Source organism: Pseudophryne corroboree, chromosome 1, assembly GCF_028390025.1.
Source record: "Pseudophryne corroboree isolate aPseCor3 chromosome 1, aPseCor3.hap2, whole genome shotgun sequence".
Taxonomy (NCBI): Eukaryota; Metazoa; Chordata; class Amphibia; order Anura; family Myobatrachidae; genus Pseudophryne; species Pseudophryne corroboree.
The window spans coordinates 867767251-867794354 of record NC_086444.1 but is presented as its reverse complement, the minus strand read 5'-3'; the positions used below and the strand labels follow the sequence as shown (position 1 = coordinate 867794354).

General features: G+C 45.8%; 1 protein-coding gene across 1 annotated transcript in view; it reads right to left on the bottom strand.

The window, feature by feature from the left end:
• LOC134957816 (uncharacterized) overlaps positions 1-17614 on the bottom strand; it is a 153930-nt gene extending 136316 nt beyond the window's left edge. Inside the window, exon 1 of the mRNA XM_063940036.1 lies at positions 17510-17614. Within this exon, the coding sequence (XP_063796106.1) occupies positions 17510-17512 (3 nt within the window). The 5' untranslated portion in view covers positions 17513-17614. The remainder of the gene's footprint in view (positions 1-17509) is intronic.
• Between the last annotated feature and the right edge of the window lie 9490 nt (positions 17615-27104).

Genomic DNA, 27104 nt, shown 5'->3' with positions numbered 1-27104 from the left:
AATTTGTCCGTTATCAATGGTTTATTAATGAGGAGTTATTAATTATGATTAGTTATTATTAAATGTTCAAAGTAGCATATGCACATCAAGGTTATGAAATTAATAGCGGAAATAAATTCCCCACAATTTTATAGGATACCTTATAAAGAGATGTCTAGCATACATGCAGGGCCACAATGTCTTGTCAGAATCATAGTTAAATGAAGACACATCTGTAGCGCCAATGAAAAGGTTCTATTCTTGGGGGATATTTTAATACCATCATCTCATAGGAAGTAAACCAATTGGTCCCATCACAGTGTCAGCATGTCCTAGTATTATCCCACCAAGTTCTTAGGGTGTGCAGTCACCATACTGCTTAACATTCTGAACCTTTGGGGAATTTCTAACCCGATCGCTGCTGTGCGTTTCCGCACAGTGGCCGATCAGGTCTGAACTGCGCATGAGTATGCACCGCAATGTGCAGGCACGACGGACCGCTGCAATGGGGATCGCCGGTCAGCAACGGGATGGTGTGAAATATCCGATCGCATGGGCGTTCGCAAGGAGATTGACAGGATGAGGGCGTTTGTGGGTGGCAACTGACCGTTATCAAGGAGTGTCTGGAAAAACGCAGGTGTGTCCAAGCGTTGGAAGGGGTGTCTGACGTCAAATCCGGTCCCAGACAGGCTGAAGTGATCGCAGCGGCTGAGTAAGTCCTGGGCTGCGCAGAGACTGCACAAAATCAGTTTGTGCAACTCTGCTACACATGCGTTCGCACACTTGCACATCTAAAATACACTTCCCTGTGGGCGGCGACTATCTGATCGCAGCGCTGCAAAAATCGCTGTCCAGCGATCAGGTCTGAATTTCCCCCTTGTTACCACTTCATACTATTAAACCAATATAAACTATAGAGAGCATGCTAGCACAGCTACGATCACTTACACTGTGACACGGTCCGCCCGCATGTCAGGCCGCAACCGCACAAGTACAAAAGCATTGCCCAGCGGCGATGATTTTGTACTTGTAGAGTAACTCCCAGCCAGCGCAGCTCCTGCGGCTGGCCGGGAGTTACTTGTTGCTGTCTGGATGGCAACGGCTGCATGTGACGTCTTGCAGTCCCCCCCCCCCCGCACGGTCCGGCCACGCCTGCACCTACGCCAAATGCCGCCATGCTGCCCCCTCCCGCCCAGCGACCACCTCTGCCTGGCAATCAGGCAGAGGCGATCGCTAGGCAACAATGGCCGTCGGCTGTCTGGCATGCGCTGGCACACTGCGGCGTCGGTGCATGCGCAGTTCTGACCTGAACGCTGCGCTGTGAAGAACTGCAGTGAGCGTTCAGGTCAGAATGACCCCCTTTAATACCAGGACTTGTAATTTATTTATTTTTTAGATGCCAGACAAAAACTTTAGAAACCAGGAAAAATGGACAGTCTTTTATATGGTTTGATTTTGGAAAATTGTTTTTCTGCATGTTTTAAATACTACGGGAAAAAAAATGATTCATGGTTGCTGTGTGAATTGCTTTTTGCTAAGTATTTAAAAATCTTTTCTTAAATCCATCTATATAAAGAAATATACATTGTAATTCCAGTATTTAGAAAAGGACTATTATTCTGACAAAAATAACAGTTATATCAATATGTAAGAAGATAAGTTTAGTTTGCCTGTGCTAAAAAAAATATGATTAATGCATAAATCATCATTCATCAGTAATTACAGATATTTTTGTAGCTAACTGTGACATCTGAAAGCGAATCACTAATTACTGGAGTGGTTTACCTCCAGCTCTCTCAGACTTCTTGCTAGTTAGACAAATTCCTTTTTATAAGAACACTTACTTGAGCAAAGGCTCTGAAAAGAGTTTACTATTCAGAGTTTTCATCTCCCCAGGGCCGCTCAGAGGAGTGGGGTACATAAAATGTACCCATGGAGCTGCAGCCACAGCCCCAAAATGGTATGGCCCCACTCAGGGTCAGACTGTCCCACAGGGCAACAGGGGAAACCACCGGTGGGCCCTACTGCCTGTGGGCCCTCCTCTTCCTCTAGGGATCAGGTTCCAGACTCTATCCTAGTGCACTTTAATTATGCATTATGCTTATGTTATATTATACTTCACAAGAATATGGTTTATTATATATTTAGCAAGGGAGACAGAACATGTACTTTGTAATGGTTAGCCAAACCTCTGTGGTGGCTGGCCACGCCCCACTGGAGCATGGCCACACCCTTAAGCATGGGCCCCTACAACAGCATTCCCCTGTAGGACCCTTCATGTCCCAGTCCGACACTGGCCCCACCAGTCCACCAGCATGCCTCCACCTTATAGTGGCAGTGGCAAAGCATTACAGTGTGTCCTGATATTCTTAACGGGGTTTGGCCATGCCTTGATTATGCCTGCTTACAGTACTAGGACATTGCATCTCCTTAATTCTTTGTATATAAACAATTTAAAAATAAAGTAGGGATCTACAACTGTAGAGTTACCATCGATGGTTCCCATTCATGGTGCCATTATCACTTGCCAGTCAACTGCATGCAACAATTGCCAGAAAACCATTAATAGTCTGTTCATATACATGCAAAGGAAAGGAAACCAGATATCTTAGTTGGGGTTCAGCTTACTCCTAAAGTTTAAGAATATTACATTATAACTGAGCTTGTTGCTTTCTGTGTGTCAGCCTACTTTTCTGGCAGATACAGATGTGTCCTCATACATCTAGCCTCAATATACCGTACCACGCAGCCAGGGCCGGTTCTAGCCCTTTTGGGGCGTGGCTTCATACAGGGGACGTGGTCAGTTACGCTCCCTGTAGAGTTGTGCCCCCATTTGTGCCCCCTGTAGGAGTAGAGCTGCTTACACACAAAAAAATAATTAATACTTACTATCCCCGCTCCTGATTCCCGACCACTGCAGACCTCCGCCGGCGCCGCTCCTCTCCTCGGATCTATGGGACAGATAGACACTAGAGGTCAATTATGACCCCTAGCGTCTGTGTCAGTCCCACAATGCTGTGCGGTGCTGATTCAGAGACTCAGAGGCAGATGTATTAAGCCTGGAGAAGTGATAAAGCAGCGATAAGTGGAAGGTGATAACGCACCAGCCAATCAGTTGTTAACTGTTATTTTTCAAACACGGAATGATTGGCTGGTGCGTTATCACCTACCACTTAACACTGCTTTATCACTTCTACAGGCTTAACAGATTTGCCCCTCAATGGTCTATGCATGAAGCAGTGAAAAGTGTGGAGAAAAGAACCAGCGGAGAAGTTGCCCATGGCAACCAATCAGCTGCTACGTATAATTTTATAGAATTCACTTTAGTTACCTCAACACTTATTGGTTGCTCTCCACTGGCTCACTTCTCCACTCTTAACTGTTTCATGAATAGACCACTAAGTTGCACACAAATATACAAGTGTTGCTTATCAAATTTATCAGCAAAGTCTTCTGCTTCGTCCTAGTCACATCACTGAGAATAAGACACATTTTCAGGAAAAAAGATGCCCCTGCGCTAGCAGAGTCTAACGGGACCTGGCGTGCCAAGAGGGGCTGTTTGGTGTGGCTGCAGCAAAGTTGTAGGAGGACACATCTGTAGGAGGGGATGTGTGTGTGTGTGTGTGTGTGTGTGTGTGTGTGTGTGTGTGTGTCTGACTTTGTGTCAGAGAAGTAGGCACTGACAGCTGAAACACCTGCTCCTGCCCCCTTTTCTCTGCATGATGGAATGACTACAGTGAGATCTAGGTGCAGAAGTGGCTACATCATTAACCTGCCAACATGGAAGGGGTAGACATTGGCTGGACGAATAACAAACTTTGGAATTAACTTGACCTTCCACCATTGATGGGAGGAATAAATATAAAAATATACAAAAAACTTGGATGTTTGCGAAATATTCATGGATGAAAATATACCATGGGGGAAATGTCTGGGAGATGCTGACATCAGCACAAATGTAGGATGCAGTATTGTAAAGCTTAATTCAGTGGCATTAAACAGTTTAATGTCCAGGAGTAGCACACTGCAGCACACCATCAATACCACTAAATCCTAAACAAGGTCCTTCACACTGGGAGCATCTGGCACCCTAGCTGTTTGCAGGAGGTGAAAATTTATGAGGCGTTTGATGAAGAACCACATGTTATATGTCTTGTTTTATCACTCTTGGGTGGTACATGGGATCCACAATGTTTAGTAACACCCTGATAGTGGCTGTTTATGACGGTTTGCCCTCACTAAATATAACCACTGCTGCATTTACACAAACAAGCAATCAAATTGTGTTAGGAAGTGATGCTGGCCAGACAAGAAAGTATCCTGAGTCCTGGAGAAAAGCTGTAGATTTAGCAGTTAATGACCATGGGAGTAATCCGCTAATCAGTGCTGAAGTGCTGTACAGGAGGAGGACAAATATCTGCCAGTATGAAAAAAATTAACAGAAGGTGGGACAACTGCATTTCCATCATTGCTTCCCTCAAGAGACAGCAAGTACTGGTTGAAACTCCTCACAACAGTCGTTAATAACATATGCGAGTAAACATAATTGTGCATAAATAAGCGTATGCTTACCTTATTATCTCTATACACCGGGACACTCATAAATTATACAGGTTCTGTTGGGAAGGTGGTTGATAGACAGTAACAAGGTTGACAGTCAAAAGGTCGACACACATATGGTCGACATGTGGTTTTTTTAGGGTTTTTTCATGTTTTTACATCTTTTGCTGCATTTATTATTCATGTCGCAAACTATGACTTTTAGTAACCTTGTGCCACTGATCCCGAAGCGTGGCGAGCGAAGCGAGTCTGTGAGGGGATACATTTTACAAATTTCGGCAAAATATGTTTAATAACACAAAATGACACAAAAACAACTTTTTTGTTTTGACCTTGTGACTGTCGACCTTTTGACTGTCGACCTTTATAATGCCTATCTTCTGTAGCACACCCTGATTTTAATCAGCTAGAGAACCTATGTAATGCATGAGTGTCCTGGTGTAAACAGTAGAGATGAGCGCCTGAAATTTTTCGGGTTTTGTGTTTTGGTTTTGGGTTCGGTTCCGCGGCCGTGTTTTGGGTTCGAACGCGTTTTGGCAAAACCTCACCGAATTTTTTTTGTCGGATTCGGGTGTGTTTTGGATTCGGGTGTTTTTTTCAAAAAACACTAAAAAACAGCTTAAATCATAGAATTTGGGGGTCATTTTGATCCCAAAGTATTATTAACCTCAAAAACCATAATTTACACTCATTTTCAGTCTATTCTGAATACCTCACACCTCACAATATTATTTTTAGTCCTAAAATTTGCACCGAGGTCGCTGTGTGAGTAAGATAAGCGACCCTAGTGGCCGACACAAACACCGGGCCCATCTAGGAGTGGCACTGCAGTGTCACGCAGGATGTCCCTTCCAAAAAACCCTCCCCAAACAGCACATGACGCAAAGAAAAAAAGAGGCGCAATGAGGTAGCTGTGTGAGTAAGATTAGCGACCCTAGTGGCCGACACAAACACCGGGCCCATCTAGGAGTGGCACTGCAGTGTCACGCAGGATGGCCCTTCCAAAAAACCCTCCCCAAACAGCACATGACGCAAAGAAAAAAAGAGGCGCAATGAGGTAGCTGTGTGAGTAAGATTAGCGACCCTAGTGGCCGACACAAACACCGGGCCCATCTAGGAGTGGCACTGCAGTGTCACGCAGGATGTCCCTTCCAAAAAACCCTCCCCAAACAGCACATGACGCAAAGAAAAAAAGAGGCGCAATGAGGTAGCTGTGTGAGTAAGATTAGCGACCCTAGTGGCCGACACAAACACCGGGCCCATCTAGGAGTGGCACTGCAGTGTCACGCAGGATGTCCCTTCCAAAAAACCCTCCCCAAACAGCACATGACGCAAAGAAAAAAAGAGGCGCAATGAGGTAGCTGACTGTGTGAGTAAGATTAGCGACCCTAGTGGCCGACACAAACACCGGGCCCATTTAGGAGTGGCACTGCAGTGTCACGCAGGATGTCCCTTCCAAAAAACCCTCCCCAATCAGCACATGATGCAAAGAAAAAGGTTAGGTGGTATACAATTATGGACGGACTGCCTGCCGAGTGCAGACACAGAGGTAGCCACAGCCGTGAACTACCGTACTGTACTGTGTCTGCTGCTAATATAGACTGGTTGATAAAGAGATGTCGTAGTAGTATGTATGTATAAAGAAGAAAAAAAAACCACGGTTAGGTGGTATACAATTATGGACGGACTGCCTGCCGAGTGCAGACACAGAGGTAGCCACAGCCGTGAACTACCGTACTGTGTCTGCTGCGACTGGATGATAAATGATATAAAAAATATATATATATCACTACTGCAGCCGGACAGGTATATATTATATATTATATAATGACGGACCTGCTGGACACTGTCTGTCAGCAGAATGAGTTTTATTTTTATAGAATAAAAAAAACAACAACACACAAGTGAAGTCACACGACGAGTGTTTAACTTTTTCAGGCAATCACAATATAAGTATACTACTAACTATACTGGTGGTCAGTGTGGTCAGGTCACTGGTCAGTCACACTGGCAGTGGCACTCCTGCAGCAAAAGTGTGCACTGTTTAATTTTAATATAATATTATGTACTCCTGGCTCCTGCTATAACCTATAACTGGCACTGCAGTGCTCCCCAGTCTCCCCCACAATTATAAGCTGTGTGAGCTGAGCAGTCAGACAGATATATAATATATATAGATGATGCAGCACACTGGGCTGAGCCTGAGCAGTGCACACAGATATGGTATGTGACTGAGTCACTGTGTGTATCGCTTTTTTCAGGCAGAGAACGGATATATTAAATAAACTGCACTGTCTGGTGGTCACTCACTATATAATATTATGTACTCCTGGCTCCTGCTATAACCTATAACTGGCACTGCAGTGCTCCCCAGTCTCCCCCACAATTATAAGCTGTGTGAGCTGAGCAGTCAGACAGATATATAATATATATAGATGATGCAGCACACTGGGCTGAGCCTGAGCAGTGCACACAGATATGGTATGTGACTGAGTCACTGTGTGTATCGCTTTTTTCAGGCAGAGAACGGATATATTAAATAAACTGCACTGTCTGGTGGTCACTCACTAGTAAACTCTCTGCACTCTCTACACTTCTACAGTACTCCTCCTAGTCCTAAGCTCCAGTAAATCTCTCTCTCTTATAATCTAAATGGAGAGGACGCCAGCCACGTCCTCTCACTATCAATCTCAATGCACGTGTGAAAATGGCGGCGACGCGCGGCTCCTTATATAGAATCCGAGTCTCGCGAGAATCCGACAGCGTCATGATGACGTTCGGGCGCGCTCGGGTTAACCGAGCAAGGCGGGAGGATCCGAGTCTGCTCGGACCCGTGAAAAAAACCATGAAGTTCGGGCGGGTTCGGATTCAGAGAAACCGAACCCGCTCATCTCAAGTAAACAGATAGTATGGTAAGCCTAAATAAGCGTAACTTTATTTACAACACTCTGCATCACAGAGTTGCAGTGATATGGGTTAATGTTAGGCAGATTGAAACTCCCAGTGAGCTGCACTCAGAGCATACTTGCCTACTTTTAAAAAAATCATTACAGGAATATTGTGAAAGCAATACCTACTTTATGAGTGCTGTGTTAAAGCGGACTTGTACTACTCCACCTAAGCACTGTTGTTGATGATGAAAACAGTGATACTTTTCAGGGCAGGTTCATGTAGGGTCTACGCACAAGTGGTTCCATATAAGTGGCAACGAGAAACCTTATTTGAAAATGTATTTAGCCATAGGGATCATTGTGTCCTATGACCAATGCAGGGAAATGGCACTGATTATCCCATTTGAATGTAAATATCTCTGGTTTCTCCCCCCCAAGAAAATAACAGCTACATAATGGGGTTAAAGGTGTGTATAAACGGTGAGATTTATCCTTGCGATTTTGACTATATAGTCAAAATTGCAAGGAAAGTTAGTGGAAATGTCAAGGTGTTAGGTAGCGTGCGGTAGCGATTCGATCCCGATGCACACTCCCGTGGGGTCGGTATCATAAGGCTAGATAGACTGTGCAGGCAAGTCAATCTTGACTATTTTGTGTACTATCTAGTACAAACTATAGTCAAAATCGTACATAGACAAAATCGAACGTACAGATGTATGTGGAGAGAAGGCGCCGGGCCACAGGAGGGGAAGTTATGATTTAGTTTTACAGTATAACCATGAATGTGTTGGGTAGGGGCACCGGCCAAACTCGGACGTTTTTTAAAGCATCAATCATTTACAAGGCGTGGTTTTACCTCGTAAATGATTGCTACTCTAAAAAAAAATCCAAATTCGTCCGCCAACCCGCACCTCCGGCCAACTCGGATGGCATTACATCCGGCCCGTGATGTCTAAGTGAAATTAAATGATCCCATTATAGTAAACCAATTTTCTATTTCCATCTAATGTTCTAATGTTACAGGCTTTACAGATACATTCAAGATCTTAGAGGTCGCATGCCATAGAACAAATACAAGAGCCTCTATTCTACTTGCAACCATTATTGACTTTGTTCAACAAACACTGTCGCCACTGTTACAGATCCTACATATAGTGTTGAAAAGTAGAATGAGACAACTGAATAACTTTGCTAATGTGTGATATATTCCTCTATTAGAGCATACCATTTGAATAACAGGATACAGAAGACCAGTGTTGCTTCTGCTTACAGTACTCTGCATTCATAATAAATTATTCCCCACTCATCTGGAAGCAGCTAACCGAGTTTGAGATGGGGATCATCGTAGACTGCGTGATGTCATGTTTCCAGGGCAACGCTGGACTGGTATACAGAACTTTCTGTAACTTCGGTAACGCGGATGGATTGGCCAGTTCAGAGTCCAGATCTTAACCCCATTTAGAACCTCTGGGATGAATTGAAGCTGCAGGTGTTTTCTAGGCCGATTCGACCTTCGTCAGTGTCGCAGTTGGTCACACTGCAAAACATACCACCTGCTGTTGTCCAGGAACTTGTAGACAGTTTGCCAAGAAGGGTGTCTGCAGTAATCCTGCATGTTGTGGATCTACAAAGTACTGACGTCATTAAAATTTTGTTGATCTATTTGCTGTCAGTTTCCAATCACTTTTGTCTACATACTGTAGTGTAGAGTATGGCGATGAATCGCAGTCCACAGTACATATAGTTTGTGAAGTTACATAGCTAAGCACACAAATCACTCTCAAAGTATAGTCCAAATTTTGAGCAATCAATATAAGCTCAATGGGAGTCCTGTGGAGAGTAATAGAAAGTGCAATGTTCATGACACGTTTCTCCAAGAAAAGACCCTGGTTTCATCAGAGGAATCTTCTACTGAATTTAATAAGCTCTGACAAAACTGCTGCATAGTACATTTTGCCCATGATTCAGAGTTGGATGCAATGCCAATGTTTTTGCAGGCAAATAAATAGAAATAAATTGGGATCCAATAAAAATCGAGTTTGGATCATTAGGTCTACCCTAATGAGGTCAACAGTTAATAGGTCGACCCCAAATGGTCGGCATGGTCAAAAGGTCGACATGTAAAAGGTGAACAAAAGAAAAGTTTGACAGGTATAAAAGACACATGAAAAGGTCAACACAATTTTTTTGTGGTGCCATTTTTGCCATCAGTGCACAGGGAACCCCGATTAGTGCACCGTGTCCCCTTGCATGGCTTGCTTTTCTTGGCTTACCATGAAGAGGACTATTCCCAATCGTAGTCCATGTGGATGGTGAAGTATGAAAAAGTTGGGAAAAATGACAAAAAGTGTATCAACCATTTTCAGTTGGACCATTTGAACCTGTCTACCTTTTGTACCTGTCGACCATAAGCACGTCAATCTTTTACATGTTGACCGAATGACCGTGTTGATCTAATGCATGTTGACTATTAGTGGTCGACCTATAGTCCGAATACCATAGAAATCCACTGTATTAATTGGCTCCCAGATTTGGCCATAAATGTAGTAGCCTGTGACTTGTGGCCACCGGTGCAATTTCGACAAGATAGCTAGTTGACTAATAGCATCAATTAGCTTTAAGGCAAAGCCAAAATCAGACTGTGGGAGTTATCCAGCACGGATTGTGAATTCTACTATAAAACAGAATTTGCAATCCGTTCTTTCGCATGCTGGGGACCGCCCATTGCAGGACAAGGCCATCAGCTGCTACCGCCACAGCAATTGTGGACGACCCACTGCAGCCGCAGCTAGACTGTGTATGCAGGCGGTCAGACGCCACTTTTCCCATTGAAGCGGCTGTGTGTGATGTCACGCAGCCGCCCCGAAAATGCCGCCAGCCCACCCATTTTCCCTGCAACGCTCCGTCACCATTCCCCGCCCACCCCACGAACACCTCTGCTGTCAATCAGGCAGAGGCATTCGCACCCGCTGCGACGCTAACGCATTTGGCAGCTGAGCATGTGCAGGACAGTACCTGCGCATGCGTACTGCCGCAGAGGATAGTGTTATTGCAGTCGCATCACTTATAGATGTGACCTGAATAACCCAGTGTCGGCAAATTGAAGGTTATTACATTTGGGCTCTAAGCAGCTGATTTAAGTTGAAGGATAGTTGAAATAAAAAAATACTGACCAAAAAAGATATTCCAATCAGCACTGAATAAACAGTATAGAACCTCTATGTACATACAAATATGAAAAGCAGTATAAAGTCACATACTGTATTAAACAGAATTCCTTAAAATGAGTATAAACATCAACCTATACATTATAAAACAAAAGCAGCCTTTTATTTATGGATATCTGGTTTATTTATCAACGTTGAAAAATCTTCTGTAGGGAGCGTGGTAAATGATCAAAGTAAGATACATTGCGGTGCATACGCATGCACAAATTAGCCGTTTTTTCACTGATCGCTACGCAACGAACAACGGCAGCTAGCGATCAACTCAGAATGACCCCCATTGTTGGGCCGGCCCTATCCGTAGGTTTGTTTTGAGACTTATTATCATCAGTGCACACTTACCATAGCCCTATAATGTACTTGGTGCAAAAGATCTGTCCAAGAATAGGCGCATTTACACAAACACACAACTCTTCCTAGACAGCAAATTTGTTGACATACCTTCCTGAAGGTTTCCTACGTGAGAATGCCCCGAGACAATTACGTCACAGAAAATGAGCATGGCTCTGCATTGCCTGTAGCTGCATATGCCTGGTTCCGGGGCATGTTCAGTGTGAGAACATGTAGCATACACTCCTAAAACCGACTATGCTATGCACCAGTCCCTCTATGTGCTTCATGGTGTCCTATTAGTAGTGAAGTACTGTGTTGCTGCAGCTACTTAAGTATATTACAACTTGTTATTAAAAGCACCAACTATTACAGGTACTCTGGGGGTCATCCCGAGTTGATCGCTCGCTAGCAGTTTTTAGCAGCCGTGCAAACGCTATGCCGCCACCCACTGGGGAGTGTATTTTAGCTTAGCAGAAGTGCGAACGCTTGTGCAGTCGCACTCTGCAAAAACAGTTTGTGCAGTTTCAGAGTAGCTCAGAACTTACTCAGCGCTTGCGATCACTTCAGCCTATTTGTGTCCGGATTTGACGTCACATACCCGCCCAGCGTTGGCCTAGCCACGCCTGCGTTTTCCCTGGCACGCCTGCATTTTTCCAAACACTCCCTGAAAACGGTCAGTTGCCACTCAGAAACGCCCCACTTCATGTCAATCACTCTGCGGCCGTCAGTGTGACTTAATTCTTCGCTATAGCCTGTTCAAAATCACATAGTTCATTGTACCCATACGTCGCGCGTGCGCATTGCGGGGCATATGCATGCGCAGAAATGCAGTTTTTTACATGATCGCTGCTCTGCGAAAATCGGCAGCGAGCGATCAACTCGGAATGACCCCCTCTATGAGTATAAACACCAACTTACCCCAGCTGCCATATGTTATTCATTGCATGCAGTTCTTCTTCTTGAAATATAACTTCATGTTGTTTGAGGAATTGAAAGCGAAAATAGGGGTCATTCCGACCCGTTCGCACGCAGCGATTCTCCGCTGCGGTGCGAACGGGTCAGAACTGCGCATGAGCAGCGGGCACAATGCGCACGCGTGTCATTGGCCGGCGACGCCCGGTGCCGGGCAGCGGCTACAACAAAGAAGAAAGTGATCGCTGGCACGATCGCAAGAAGATTGACAGCGGGGAGGCGTTCCGGGGGGCGTCTACTCACCGTCTACCGGGCATGGAGATCCTAACACAGGCGTGTCCAGGCATTTGGAGGGCGGATGTCTGACATTAATCCCGAGACCTTCGTCGCTGGATCTGTCGCATAGGTTAAGTAACCCTGGTCTTGTTTTGCAGGAAACTTTTTTAGCATAGCAGGGCTGCACAAGCGTTAGCAGCCCTGCTATGCTAAAATACACTCCCCCATAGGCGGCGTCTAGTTGATCGCATGAGCAGCAAAAAGTTGCTACGTGCGGTCAACTCGGAATGACCACCAATATCTGATCATTGGAACAGGCTAAATTGCTGTGACCTGCTACTCATACTGGGCCCCAGTCTGTATAATTTGGTAGTGAGCACATCAACATGGTTACTGTGTTATTAACTGGTTGCATATACTGGACATATGCATATTATGCACCTTTAAGTGAGTCTTTATCTATGTGATAGTAGTTATACGTGTGAGCGCACATATATTAAGAATATGGTTAATTAGGCTGCTGGTTTAATAATAAAAAATCTTTTTATTTCTTAAAAAACAGACTAAATAAACATTAACAGAATAAAAAAAAACAAAAAAAAAACATCACAATGGAAATTACAGAGTGAAATTATGCATATATCCCCGCTATGGCCAATTGGACTTTATATAATTAGTATTTTGCATGCATGCCAATAAATTAGATGATTAGTTAGAACAAGTCATGGTCCTTAGGTACAGTCTTAGTCATTTAAAGCTGTTTGATCCCTCCAGGGGATTTTTGATAGTAGTGTTAGTATTTATTACAGAAGATAATAATTAATTATCAGAGAACGCATATAACTATTTAGCTCAAATTTATTGCATATATAGAATAATGAACATAAATAATGATGGATACAAATAAATATAAAAGTAAACACATGTACATAAAAAGATACAATCAATAAAAATGCCCCCTGCTGCAGCGGATACCTGGACGCTAATCTTATGTCCAGATTTGTAGTACTTGGTATAATCTTGTTGACAATTAGAGAGTCCCGAACGGTATACCGTCCAATTTAAGAACACTTTGATGCCTGTTGTTTAAAATCAGCTGTAGATGTTTTTCACTTGTTAATAAAGGTCTCATTGTGTATCTAATGGCAACAGGCTTCCCACTCCGTTAATTATTGCAGCTGAACGGCCAAGAACTTTAGATGCTTATGCTCCGGTATCTGTGTCAAAATGACCTTTTCCATTCATTCTAACTGTGCTAATGGGCCATAATAGCAAATGTCCACTTTATACTCACAGCCAGGAGTATATCCTTTAATTGTCCGTGGACGGCCCCCGTTGTAGGTCTCAGTCACAGTTGCGGGGAAAACACCTTTAGCGAGGTGCACCGGAGAGTCTCCACAGCCGATCAGCATGTAAATGGAAACGGCACCAGAGGAGGTGATCCTCTGACGAAACCGCACATTTACATTGGCGGAGAAACGCGTAAGGACCGGGGCTTACTTCAGATCGGTGTCCCTCCTGCTACCAGCGGCTTATGGTTAAGCAATACCTCCTGGTGCCGTTTCCATTTACATGCTGATCGGCTGTGGAGACTCTCCGGTGCACCTCGCTAAAGGTGTTTTCCCCGCAACTGTGACTGAGACCTACAACGGGGGCCGTCCACGGACAATTAAAGGATATACTCCTGGCTGTGAGTATAAAGTGGACATTTGCTATTATGGCCCATTAGCACAGTTAGAATGAATGGAAAAGGTCATTTTGACACAGATACCGGAGCATAAGCATCTAAAGTTCTTGGCCGTTCAGCTGCAATAATTAACGGAGTGGGAAGCCTGTTGCCATTAGATACACAAGGAGACCTTTATTAACAAGTGAAAAACATCTACAGCTGATTTTAAACAACAGGCATCAAAGTGTTCTTAAATTGGACGGTATACCGTTCGGGACTCTCTAATTGTCAACAAGATTATACCAAGTACTACAAATCTGGACATAAGATTAGCGTCCAGGTATCCGCTGCAGCAGGGGGCATTTTTATTGATTGTATCTTTTTATGTACATGTGTTTACTTTTATATTTATTTGTATCCATCATTATTTATGTTCATTATTCTATATATGCAATAAATTTGAGCTAAATAGTTATATGCGCTCTCTGATAATTAATTATCTTCTGTAATATATTTTTTTTGTGTGGATAGGTCAGTACTGTCCAGTTGAGAGCCGCTTAGTTCAACACATATGACCCATATTGTATAAATTAGACGGTCGTGACGCGCTGGAATTATTTGTTTCTTCTTTTTCGTGTTAGTATTTAGTTGATTAAGCAAAAGAACCAAAAATGTCCGTTAATACATAGTGATGGCACAGTCCATTTAAGTGTAACGGCTTTCCTCAGATGATATTATATAGTGCCAGCTTATACTGGTTAAGAGTGTGATGCTGATAGATTTTTTGATCAGTTAGTCCCCCGTCGTGACACTCATATGGGCAATGCTTACCCTCCCACTCTGCGGCGGTTCTCGTGTCTGCGGCTGGGCTAAATCACACTGGAGGCATAGACTTTGTCCAGCTGAGTGGTGGCATGCTCCAAGCGTGTAGTATGGCAGGGAGCGCTCGGCCGCGTACTGCGGCTTCCGGGTTAGGCGGGGCTTCCGGTTCCGATGTGCTCCACCTGCGGTCTTTGAGTCACCTGACGCGTTTCTCCGCCTTTTGTGGGTGGCGGTTTCTTCAAAAGGCGGAGAAACGCGTCAGGTGACTCAAAGACCGCAGGTGGAACGCAGGTGGAGCGCATAGGAAGCCCCGCCTAACCCGGAAGCCGCGGTACACGGCCGAGCGCTCCCTGCCATACTACACGCTTGGAGCGTGCCACCGCTCAGCTGGACAAAGTCTATGCCTCCAGTGTGATTTAGCCCAGCCGCAGACACGAGAACCGCGGCAGAGTGGGAGGGTAAGCATTGCCCATATGAGTGTCACGACGGGGGACTAACTGATCAAAAAATCTATCAGCATCACACTCTTAACCAGTATAAGCTGGCACTATATAATATCATCTGAGGAAAGCCGTTACACTTAAATGGACTGTGCCATCAATATGTATTAAGGGACATTTTTGGTTCTTTTGCTTAATCAACTAAATACTAACACTACCATCAAAAATCCCCTGGAGGGATCAAACAGCTTTAAATGACTAAGACTGTACCTAAGGACCATGACTTGTTCTAACTAATCATCTAATTTATTGGCATGCATGCAAAATACTAATTATATAAAGTCCAATTGGCCATAGCGGGGATATATGCATAATTTCACTCTGTGATTTCCATTGTGATGTTTTTTTTTTTAAATTCTGTTAATGTTTATTTAGTCTGTTTTTTAAGAAATAAAAAGATTTTTTATTATTAAACCAGCAGCCTAATTAACCATATTCTTAATATATGTGCGCTCACACGTATAACTACATTCTTTAGGCGCAGCGTCCCCTTATTCAGGAGGACATCCAGATCCTCCTTGTGTGAGCAGCCATCTAATATTCTAATTTGACAATATAACAAACTTAGCGCCCATTGTATATTGTTTATTACGTATGTGATAGCACTGTTTTATATATATTTTATGACGTCCTTTAAATTTTTTTTTTAAAAAACATTAACCCTTTCTTCCTTGCAACCTAGGGTGTAATTCAGATCTGATCGCTGGGCTGCTAATTTTGCTGGCCTGCGATCAGATAGTCACCGCCTCCAGGGGGAGTGTAAATTTGCCGTGCAAGTGTGCGATCCCGAGCTGCTAAAATCCACTTTATGCAGTCTCTGCGCAGCCCAGGACTTACTCCTACAGTGCGATGAGAAGAGGCTGATCAGGGCAGGAGCTAACGTCAGACACCCTCCCTGAAAACACTTGGGCACGCCGGCGTTTTTCCAGACACTCCCTGTAAACGCTCAGTTGCCACCCACAAATGGCCTCTTCCTGTCAATCACCTTGTGAACGTCCGTGCAATCAGATTTTTCGCACCATCCCGTTGCTGACCGGCGATGCCCGTGGTTGTCTGACGAACGTGCGCATTGCGGTGCATGCGCAGTTAGGACCTGATCGCCCACTGTGCGAAAATGCACAGTAGCGATCAGATCTGAATTACCCCCCTAGTCCAAATATTGGTTGTTGTCCTAACTTTGTATTCAGTTGTTGGCTTAACTTCGCATTTAAGGGGATTAATGTATTTGACCTAACTCCCTGCAGAATATAATTGCTACAGTATAAATAGATAGCAGCATAAAAACCTATTGAGGTTGATGCAGACTCGGTCGCTATTGGGCTCCATGTTGCGGGAGCAATTTCTGGTCTTTTAAAGAAGTCACAATTGCAACCATATGAACAGCTTGAACTACCGTAAAATGCATGCATCAGTAGCATATGCACCTGGTTTACCATGGGCCTATGTGTCACGCGCTCCCCACCTGCGTCCATGCTTTTAAGCATTTATTTTTTGTTGCAACAAACAGGACATTAGACATGAATAAAACTGCAGAAATGTTTTGAATGCAGCTGAAACATATGTCTCATGTACAAGAATATAAAGACGCGGCCAAAGAAATTGCCAAGCGGTGTATTCAGTCACGTACGGTTGTCTAGTACTGGGGATCATCACCTGCTATTTGTACCTGCCCCATACCACATAACCTGCCTTTCTCAGACACACAGGCGTCAATGTCCCAGTCTGCATGTATTTGCAATGCGCAGAGTGACAGCACAATTTACAATATGGGGGTCATTCCGAGTTGATCGCTAGCTGAAAATGTTCGCTGCGCATCGATGATGCAAAAAAAGGCACTTATGCGCATGCGGCGCAATGCGCACACGCAGCGTACTTTCACAACGGCCGATGTAGTTTCACACAAGGTCTAGCGAAGCTTTTCACACTGCTGGCTGCACAGTGATTAACAGGAAGTGGGAGTTTCTGGGTGTCAACTGACCATTTTCAAGGAGTGTTCGGAAAAATGCAGGCGTGCCAGAAAAAACGCAGGCGTGGCTGGGCGAATGCAGGGCGTGTTTGTGATGTCAAAACATGAACTGAACAGTCTGAAGTGATCGCAAGTGCTGAGTAGGTCTGAAGCTACTCTGAAACTGCACAAAATTATTTTGTAGCCGCTGTGCGATCCTTTCGTTCGCACTTCTGCTAAGCTAAAATACACTCCTAGTGGGAGGCAGCATAGCGTTTGCACGGCTGCTAAAAACAGCTAGCGAGTGATCAACTCGGAATGACCCCCTATGTGCTACAGTACATCCTGTTACCTGCAAATAAGTATGAGCTTAATATATATGAATACTGACAACTTACCATGGTGGGTGCCTTTGCTCCAAATTTCTTGACAAAGTAATTGTTTCAATATTCCATTTCTAGTGTACGTTACACGCCGCTAGTCCAAGCACTATAAAGTGTTATGCTTAGTGTTCTCATTGAAATTCTTTTACGTGTTATGAAAAGAATCTGTCTCCAGGAGAACCACCCCACCCACCAACATGAGATTAAAGAAAGCTCAATCAGGCTTTACCCTTGCCAGTTAAACATTGAACAGAATGAGTTAGTGCAAGGACAAGTATGTGAGTGTTTGCCTAATCATAACATTGCTTCATACATACTGTATAAACTATGTGGACTGGAATAAGGAAGAAGAGAGGAGAGAGATTTTCAGATGTGTATTAGTGATTGTACAATTACTGGAATGGATATGCAGCTGTAGGAGCCAAAATCAATTCTTCTCTTTCAGGCATAGTGCCCATTGATTGCGGAGAAAAGGGAGTTAAAACTACATTTAAAGAGATAATAATAGTACAGGATAGAAAACAAAGTACAGAACATTATGACATAGGTATTTATCAAACCAGAATACAAATTTAAAATGCAGCTGGACTCACAAGGCTTAGTACATACAGTAATAAAATAGTAGTATTCTCCTACTGGCCTCAGTCATCCTTCATAATGCTGGTGCTGTAGGTCTCCGCACTCCCTGCAGCTGCTGCACAGGAGGCAGCACAGTTACAGCATCTGCAGCTTACAGTACGAACTCACATCGCTTTACACGGTTTGAACTGTCCTGTATTGAATCGATAATCTGATGTTTCCAGTTACAGCTTCATGTGGTAGAAACTATTACATTTTCTGGTTACTGTAGCTTGTTTAGATGTTAGGCACCGTTTCAGTTATTTGTTGATGTTGTCGAGCCAATTAGCATGATGAGATGCTGACAGAAGTACAATTAAGAATTTCATCAAAAGCAGTGACATATTCTCATTATAATGAAACAGTTAAGGTTCATTCAGAGATGTACACAAGTATCGGGTTTGTGTACATCTCCGATTGATAGAGATTGGCACATGCGCAAGATCAGTACTGAGCGGTCTCCCTCTGTGAGATCACTCACAGTACTCCCTTAGCCACAGCGTGACCGACATGCTGCAGTGTTTGGGGGGCAGCGACGGGGACTGTTCTACAAAATGGGGGGAGGGGGTGTTGTTCCGTTTTGTAGGCGTGCCGAGCACAGGGTCTACGGCTTTGGGCACTGGCCCCATCTGAGCAGTTCTGTTATTCTGAGTAGTCTAAGGCTTACCCAGATATCCAAGGACGGCTATGCTCTGTCTTCCGGACGCAGCGCTTGGATCGCAGATGCTGGCAGGAGGCGTCTTTCCTACACATGCATCCTGCTGCTGCATTGCTGCATTAGCATATTTGAACAAAGACGCAGCAGCAATGCTCACTGCGTCCATATTTGAGTTCTGCGAGATCTACGGGCCCGATTCACAGATGGAAGCAGGGAGCATCACTACTGCTCTTTAGACGCACACAGTGGCAATGCTGAAATAGTCGAATGCAGCAGGAGGCGTCTGTAGGAAAAGGCATGCTTCCCAAAGTAACACATCTCACAAGAAACTGAGAAATTCACAAGGATCATATGGAGGCAATTAATGAAGTACACCAGATGTGCACTGAACTTAGCCCCGCACTTTCAGTTCATCACACATCCAGATGTCCTAGACAGCTTACCTGGCTGGGCACACACTTGACAACAAGCACTTACACCCATTAGTGCAATACAATACAATCACACATATACATGTCATAGGCATTTTGTAGGGAGCAAATCAGGGCTAGAAAGATATTGCCAGAGGGGCAGAACCATATAAAAAGAGGGACAATTACCTAAATACATATAGTAGATGACAGGTTCAGCATTTAACCATATATTGTCCTGTTAATGGCCACAATAGTAGGTGATACACAAGTCCAGTGAGCATGCAGGAAGTGGGCCATAGAGGGTCACACTCAGTTATATCCTGCATCTTGTACTAACATACTGAATGCAGGAACAGGCTGGCCAAAAAATATGTGACGTGATGCTGGCATGGCTGCATCCATCACAAGTTATGCGACCGGTGGCCAGGAGACTGTGAATACCTCCCCCTGAATCCCGAACACTGATAAGCCCAACAGTTGGCATGCTGACTGAAAGGGACTATTAACAGTCATGGTTGTCCACGACACCTATTGAGTGGGAATAGAACCTGTAGCAAGCATAGCTCGCCACCGATCCTGCAAGGGGCTTCACTGCGCTTCCCACACACACACACCCGCACATTACATAGAAACATAGAATTTGACGGCAGATTAAGAACCACTTGGCCCATCTAATCTGCCCCTTTTTTTTTTTAACATATTTTTTTTTAATCTTAAACCTTATTTGATCCTTATTTCTTTGTAAGGATATCCTTATGTCTATCCCATGCATGTTTAAATTGTTCTACTGTTTAAACCTCTACCACCTCTACTACACTTGTCCACTACCCTTTCTGTGAAGTAATTTTTCCTCACATTTTCCCTGAACCTCTCTCCCTCTGCATTCTGCAGCCGGGATTCCGGCTTCGGGATGCTGACCGCCAGGATCCCGGTCGCCGTAACTCATACCCAACCCCTCTCCGGATTTGTTCCAGAGTAGAAGTGCATCTCGACATACAGAGAAGCTTAAAAATCTGTATAGATGCAGTGTATAAGTGTAAACTGCTTCAAATCAAGCCCATTCTTTAAAATAAAACTTTTTATGTCACTTTGTAGACCCTTTTCAGTCAAACAAACTTTGGTTTCTTCAAAGAAGCCTCTGCCAACAGCAAGAGAGATGAGAATAATCTGAGAGGTGGTTAGAAAACAAAATAGTACAGTGAAATCATGACATATGTGGTTGCTGGTCAGCCAATATTAACAGTGGGATTGAGACACAACAACATAAAGGAGAACTGACCCAACAACATAATTAAGAATGTTCCAAAATATGGAGGGGGAAGACATATCACCAGCATAGGAGAGAGAAACAGGAAAAACGGAGATCATAACATGTAAATATTTGGCTTTATGTGGTATACAAAAACAATTAAAGCAAGGTGAAGGCTGCGGTGAGCAACTGGTAATGTCAAGAACATAAACAGAGAATAATACGGAGGGAAAATCAGGATAAATGTGGAATAATCTAGATGCAATAGACCAGGGGTGGGGAACCTCCGGCCCGCGGGACGTATAAGGCCCGCGAAGCCGTTTGCTCCGGCCCACCCGCTTCTCTCAGTGAGACACGCCGCCGCTCAGTCCGGCGGCAGCGTGTCTCAGCTGTCAGAACAGGGAGGAGAGCGCGGCTGTCGGGTGGGAGCGGCTGCGTGTAGGACTTTAAACCAGCCGCCGGTTCATGAGCCAATCAGAGCTCGCAGACCGGCAGCCAATCAGGAGCCACGGCTGCCGGTCCGCGAGCTCTGATTGGCTCTCGAACCGGCGGCTGGTTTCAAGTCCTACACGCCGCCACCCAACATAGCAGCGCTCTCCTCCGTGTCCCACCGAAAGGAGCGGTAAGCAGCACGGGGGTACAGGGGGGGCATCTGTATACCTGGCACTGTGGGGGGCATCTGTATACCTGGCACTGTGGGGACATCTGTATACCTGGCACTGTGAGGGGCATTTGTATACCTGGCACTGTGGGGGCATCTGTATACCTGGCACTGTGGGGGCATCTGTATACCTGGCACTGTGAGGGGCATTTGTATACCTGGCACTGTGGGGACATCTGTATACCTGGCACTGTGAGGGGCATTTGTATACCTGGCACTGGGGGGGCATCTGTATACCTGGCACTGTGGGGGCATCTGTATACCTGGCACTGTGAGGCGCATCTGTATACCTGGCACTGTGGGGACATCTGTATACCTGGCACTGTGGGGGCATCTGTATACCTGGCACTGTGGGGGCATTTGTATACCTGGCACTGTGGGGGCAATTGTGGATCTGGCACTGCACTGTTGGGGGCATATGTGTATCACGTCCCATTTTAACTGGCCACACCCATTTTTTTGGCGCGCACGCCTTCGGTGCGCACACACAGTACCTCTAAGGGGCAGACCTACTGGGGGGCAGGGTAATTTTTTAAGTTGAGAATTTTTGTATGGCCCCCGAAGGATTTTATAAATATCCAAATGGCCCTCGGTAGAAAAAAGGTTCCCCACCCCTGCAATAGACCATGGCATAATGTCACGGAAAGGGTCTCAGCCCAGTGAGGACCCAACATATGGAGAGGAGTCCAGGGCAAGTACCCGAGTCCCAGACAGGGAGGTAAGGTGAAATACATAAACATAACAGGATATTTAGGTCACCTCTGTACAGTGTCGGACTGGGGCATGTAGGGCCCACCGGGGGAATACAGTGGTAGGGGCCCATGTTTAGGGGTGTGGCCAGTCTCTAGAGGGGGTGTGCTCAGCAGCCACATTGGTTTGCCTAACCATTTTGCAAGTGTCGGTCCCCTAGAAAAATATATACAGTAAATACTGTAGTGTATGCATGATAATGTACTAGATTAGTAACAGTACAGTCTGGAACCTGATCCCTAGAGGAGGGGGTGGGCCCCCAGGCAGTAGGGCCCACCAGTTGTTTCCCTGGTACCCCTGTGGGCCAGTCCACCCCTGCCTCTGTAGGAGTAGAACACAAGCCGACTGTGTGCCATTCATTTATCGGAGACCTTTGAGGCAAGGGTTTCGAGCTGGCATCCCAATGCATACTGGATGTAATAGAATGTGGAACCGGCAGTTGTAACTGAGTAAGTGAAGGGCCTCATCAGGAGAGCGCGCTGAGAGGGTCTTGACATCGGAGCTCACTTGCAGACTGAAAGGGAAGCCCCAGCGGTACTGAATATTATGATTTCGTAGTGTTTTAGTAATATCTCTTAGCTCCCGTCTATTAGTCAAGGTAAGAGGAGATAAATCTTGGAATATAAGCAATTTCGCCCCCTCAAAGGCAATATCAGGGGAGCATTGGGCTTGGGAGTATACCTGGTCTTTCACCTTAAAATAGTGTAAGCGAAGAATCACATCCCTCGGAATTGCAGGAGCCTTAGAGCGAGGTTTGAGGGCCCCGTGTGCTCTGTCCAAGAGAAGCATATAGTCAGGAATAGAAGGGGCAAGGGTGCGGAAACGGCGTAACAGATAATCCCCAAGATGGGCGGGTTCAACTGATTCTGGGTTGTTACGGATCCTAAGATTGTTCCGGCGCCCTCTGTTATCGAGATCTTCTTCCTTGTCAGCGAGCAACACAAAGTCACGATTAAGGGGGTCATTCCGAGTTGATCGCTAGCTGAAAATGTTCGCTGCGCAGCGATGATGCCAAAAGACGGCACTTCTGCGTATGCGGCGCAATGCGCATGCGCAACGTACTTTCACAACGGCCGATGTAGTTTAACACAAGGTCTAGCAAAGCTTTTCAGTCGCACTGCTGCCGCAGATTGATTGACAGGAAGGGGGCATTTCTGGGTGTCAACTGACCGTTTTCAGGGAGTATTGGGAAAAACGCAGGCATGCCAGGAAAAACGCAGGCGTGGCTGGGTGAACGCAGGGCGTGTTCGTGACGTCAAAACAGGAACTGAACAGTCTGAAGTGATCGGAAGCACTGAGTAGGTCTGAAGCTACTCTGAAATTGCACAAAATTATTTTGTAGCCGCTCTGCGATCCTTTCGTTCGCACTTCTGCTAAGCTAAAATACACTCCCAGTGGGAGGCGGCATAGCGTTTGCATAACTGCTAAAAACAGCTAGCGAGTGATCAACTAGGAATGACCCCCTAAGTTGGGTATTATCTTGTTCAGACATCTGTTGGAAGCTGATAATTTCTTCCAGTTTCCTCTCAAGGGCGTCGACCCGGGATGCGAGATTTGATACCTCTGATTGCAGGCCAGGGACAGCTTTGTGCACCTCATTGTGGATGTCCTGGCAGAAACCCTTCATCTCCGCGAGAATCGCAGCAATGTCAGCTTTGTTAGAGGGAGCTGCCGAGTCTTCTATGTCAGAGTCCACCTCAGAAGTGCCACCTAGAAAAGGCGTAGAAGGTGGCCTTTGCGGGTCCCAGGCCTGGTTTGCTTTAAAGTAGATGACAAGGCCTTGAGAGCCAGATCTCTTATATTTAGGCATGGTGACATTGGACCAGAGGTGACAGAGAGCAGTGGAGAGAAACAAAGTCAGCTATAGAAGGCAAACCATATGAGGCAGGAATCAGGTTCGCTGTAAAGTAGAAGAGGGGTCCACGGAGGTCAAAGCAGTGATGCTTGTGTATACTAGAGATGAGATCCGGTGTGTGGGGAGGAATAAAATAGGGGGGAAGAGATAACTTCTTATAAGCAGGATACACCCTGAGCTTATAGAGATGAAGTTAGCCCATATTTAAGGCAGAACTCTGGTCAGCATGTTCCACAAACTGTTCAGGCCAAAATGTGTAGAAAGCTGGTGGTGTATGGCCACCCGCAGGGGACAGTGGTGATCCAAGTGTGGGGGACAGTATGGACAGTTTCTAGGTCTCCGGCTAACGCTGCCCCGGAGCAGAATGTCCAATGGAGGCTGCGGCTTCTCCCAGGGAAGAGATCCCAGCACAGGCAGAGAGCACTTGATGCAGTATGGAGCAGCTGCTGCACTTCTTAATGCTGCCAGAGAGGTGCAGGAGAAGGCACAGGGAGAGAGAGAGGGAACAGCTTAACACAAATATAGGGATATCACCCCTTATAGCACTCACCCCTCAAACGGAGTGTGCAGGCACCAGTGCTGGGGAGAACCATCCAGCACCTCCCCCCCTTAGCGTCCTGCAGCAGGGGAAGGAAGGAGGCAGTGTAACTGTGGCAGGCCGGAAAACAGGTCGGGCAGTGGCCACAAGCACCATGGAGCCAGGCTGGAGGAGAGCAGCGCCAGGGGTCAGCAGAGGCCAGCGACTACGATCTTCAGGTCCCCAGCTGTTACTCCCAACCTACAGCAAGCAGGTGTCCACGTCAGCGTGTCCCCGGAGTGGCCGCCGGACAGGATACACCAATGGGCGGGTGAGCAGGGGGTGCCGGCGTCTCATCGCTACACAGGGGAAGGAGGGTCACTGCACACGGCAAGGAAGTCTAGTGCAGCATCTCTTCTCCAAGTGGATTCTGGCCAGAGGTCCCAGCTCAGGGGCAGTGAGCAGGCCACAACACGCAAGGACAGAAGAGCTGTCCCCCGACTCCACAGCGTCAGCTCACCAGCACCAGACAGGAGTACACATTAAATGTAGCAGGTGGTGGGGCACAGAATGAGCCAGTAGAGGGGAAAATAGGATTTTAATTACCTAGAGGTAAATCCTTTTCTCGTAGTCCGTAGAGGATGCTGGGGTCTACATTAGTACCATGGGGTATAGACGGGTCCCTTGGGAGCAATTGGCACTTTAAGAGTTTAATAGTGTGGGGTGGCTCCTCCCTCTATGCCCCTCCTACTAGACTCAGACTAGAAACTGTGCCCAAGGAGATGGACAGATAGTGAAGGAAAGAAGGAAGGAAATACACAGATAGTGGTGAGATTCACACCAGCTCACACATAACAACAGAAAATCAAGCAACCAGCTTGAAACAAGTCAGCAACGGCTGAACAACAGTACTTAACCAAGTAACAATGCATTACTCAATCAAGTAACAAGGCAGTACTGAACCAAGCAACAACTGCAGGAAAACGAAGCGCTGGGCGGGCGCCCATCATCCTCTACGGACTACGAGAAAAGGATTTACCGGTAGGTAATTAAAATCCTATTTTCTCTTATGTCCTAGAGGATTATGGGGTCTACATTAGTACCATGGGGATGTACCAAAGCTCCCAGTATGGGAGGGAATAGTGCGGAGGCTCCTGCAGAACCGGTTGACCAAATATCAGGTACTCAGAGGCCAAAGTATCGAACCTGTAGAACTTAGCAAACGTGTTCGACCCAGACCAAGTAGCTGCTCGGCAAACCTGTAAAGCCGAGACACCACGGGCAGCCGCCCAGGAAGAAACCACTTTACGAGTAGAGTGGGCCTTAACGGATTTCGGACATGGTAATCCTGCCGTAGAATAAGCATGCTGGATAGTAAACCTGATCCAGCGAGAAATCATCTACTTAGAAGCAGGCCACCCAACCTTGTTTGGATCATAAAGGACAAACAGAGCGTCCGACTTTCTGTGACGAGAAGTTCTCTTCACATAAATCTTCAAAGCCCTTATATCATCCAAGGATTTTGAAGTAATTGAGGAGTCAGTAGCCACTGGCACCACAATAGGTTGGTTGATATGAAAAGCCGACACAAACTTCGGAAGAAATTGCTGACGCGTCCTGTCTTCATGGAAAATCAAGTAGGGGCTCTTGTAGGACAATGCCCCCAATTCTGACACATGTCTAGCAGATGACAAAGCCAACAGTGTGACAGTCTTCCAAGTAAGAAACCTGACCTCAACTTTCTGTAGAGGCTCAAACCAATCCCATTGCAGGAACTACAGCACCATGTTAAGATCCCAAGGTGCCGTAGGAGGCACAAAGGGAGGCTGGTAGTGCAGAACCCCTTTCAAGAAAGTCTGAACCTCAGGGAGGGTAGCCAATTGTTTCTGGAAGAAAATGGACAAGGCTGAAATCTAGACTTTTATGGAGCCCAGGCGCAGGCCCACATCCACACCTGCTTGCAGGAAGAGAAGAAACCGTCCAAGTTAAAACTCCACCGTAGGAAACTTCTTGGATTCACACCAAGACACGTACCTTTTCCAAACCTGATGGTAATGTTTAGACGTTACTCCTTTCCTAGCCTGTATCAGGGTAGGAATAACTTTGTTCGGAATGCCCTTCCGAGCTAAGATCTGGCGTTCAACCGTCATGCCGTCAAACGAAGCTGTGCCAGTCCAGAGCAATGAGGATCGCCTGAACTCTTGTTCTTTTGATTATTTTGAGAATCCTTGGGATGAGTGGAAGTGGAGGGAACACATACACTGACTTGAACACCCACAGAGTTACCAGGGCATCCACCGCCACTGCCTGTGTATCCCTCGACATGGAACAATACCTACGAAGCTTCTTGTTGAGCCGTGAGACCATCATGACTATTCGAGGTACTCCCCAAAGACTTGTCACCGCTGAGATCACCTCTGGGAGAAGGCCACAATCTCCCGGAAGGAGATCGTGTCTGCTGAGGAAGTCCGCTTCCCAGTTGCCCACTCCTGGAATGAAAATTGCTGACAGCTCCACCGCGTGCTTTTCCGCCAAGAGGATGATTCTTGTTACCCCTGACATTGCATTTTCCCTAGAAGGCGAATGCACTGAGGAACCGATACCCGAGCTGGCATCAGGACAACTCAGACCATTGTTTGTATCACCAACGCTTTCTCCTCCAGCAGAAACACCGTCTGTACTACCGTGTCGAGGATCATCCCCAGGAAGGACAGTCTCCTTGTCGGCTCCAGATGCGACTTTGGAAGACTCAGGATCCATCCATGATCCTGGAGTAGTTGAGTTGAGAGAGCAATGCTCTGCAAAAGCTTCTCCCTGGAAGATGCTTTTATCAACAGATCGTCCAGATAAGGAATAATGCTTACACCCTGCTTGCGGGGGAGTAGCATC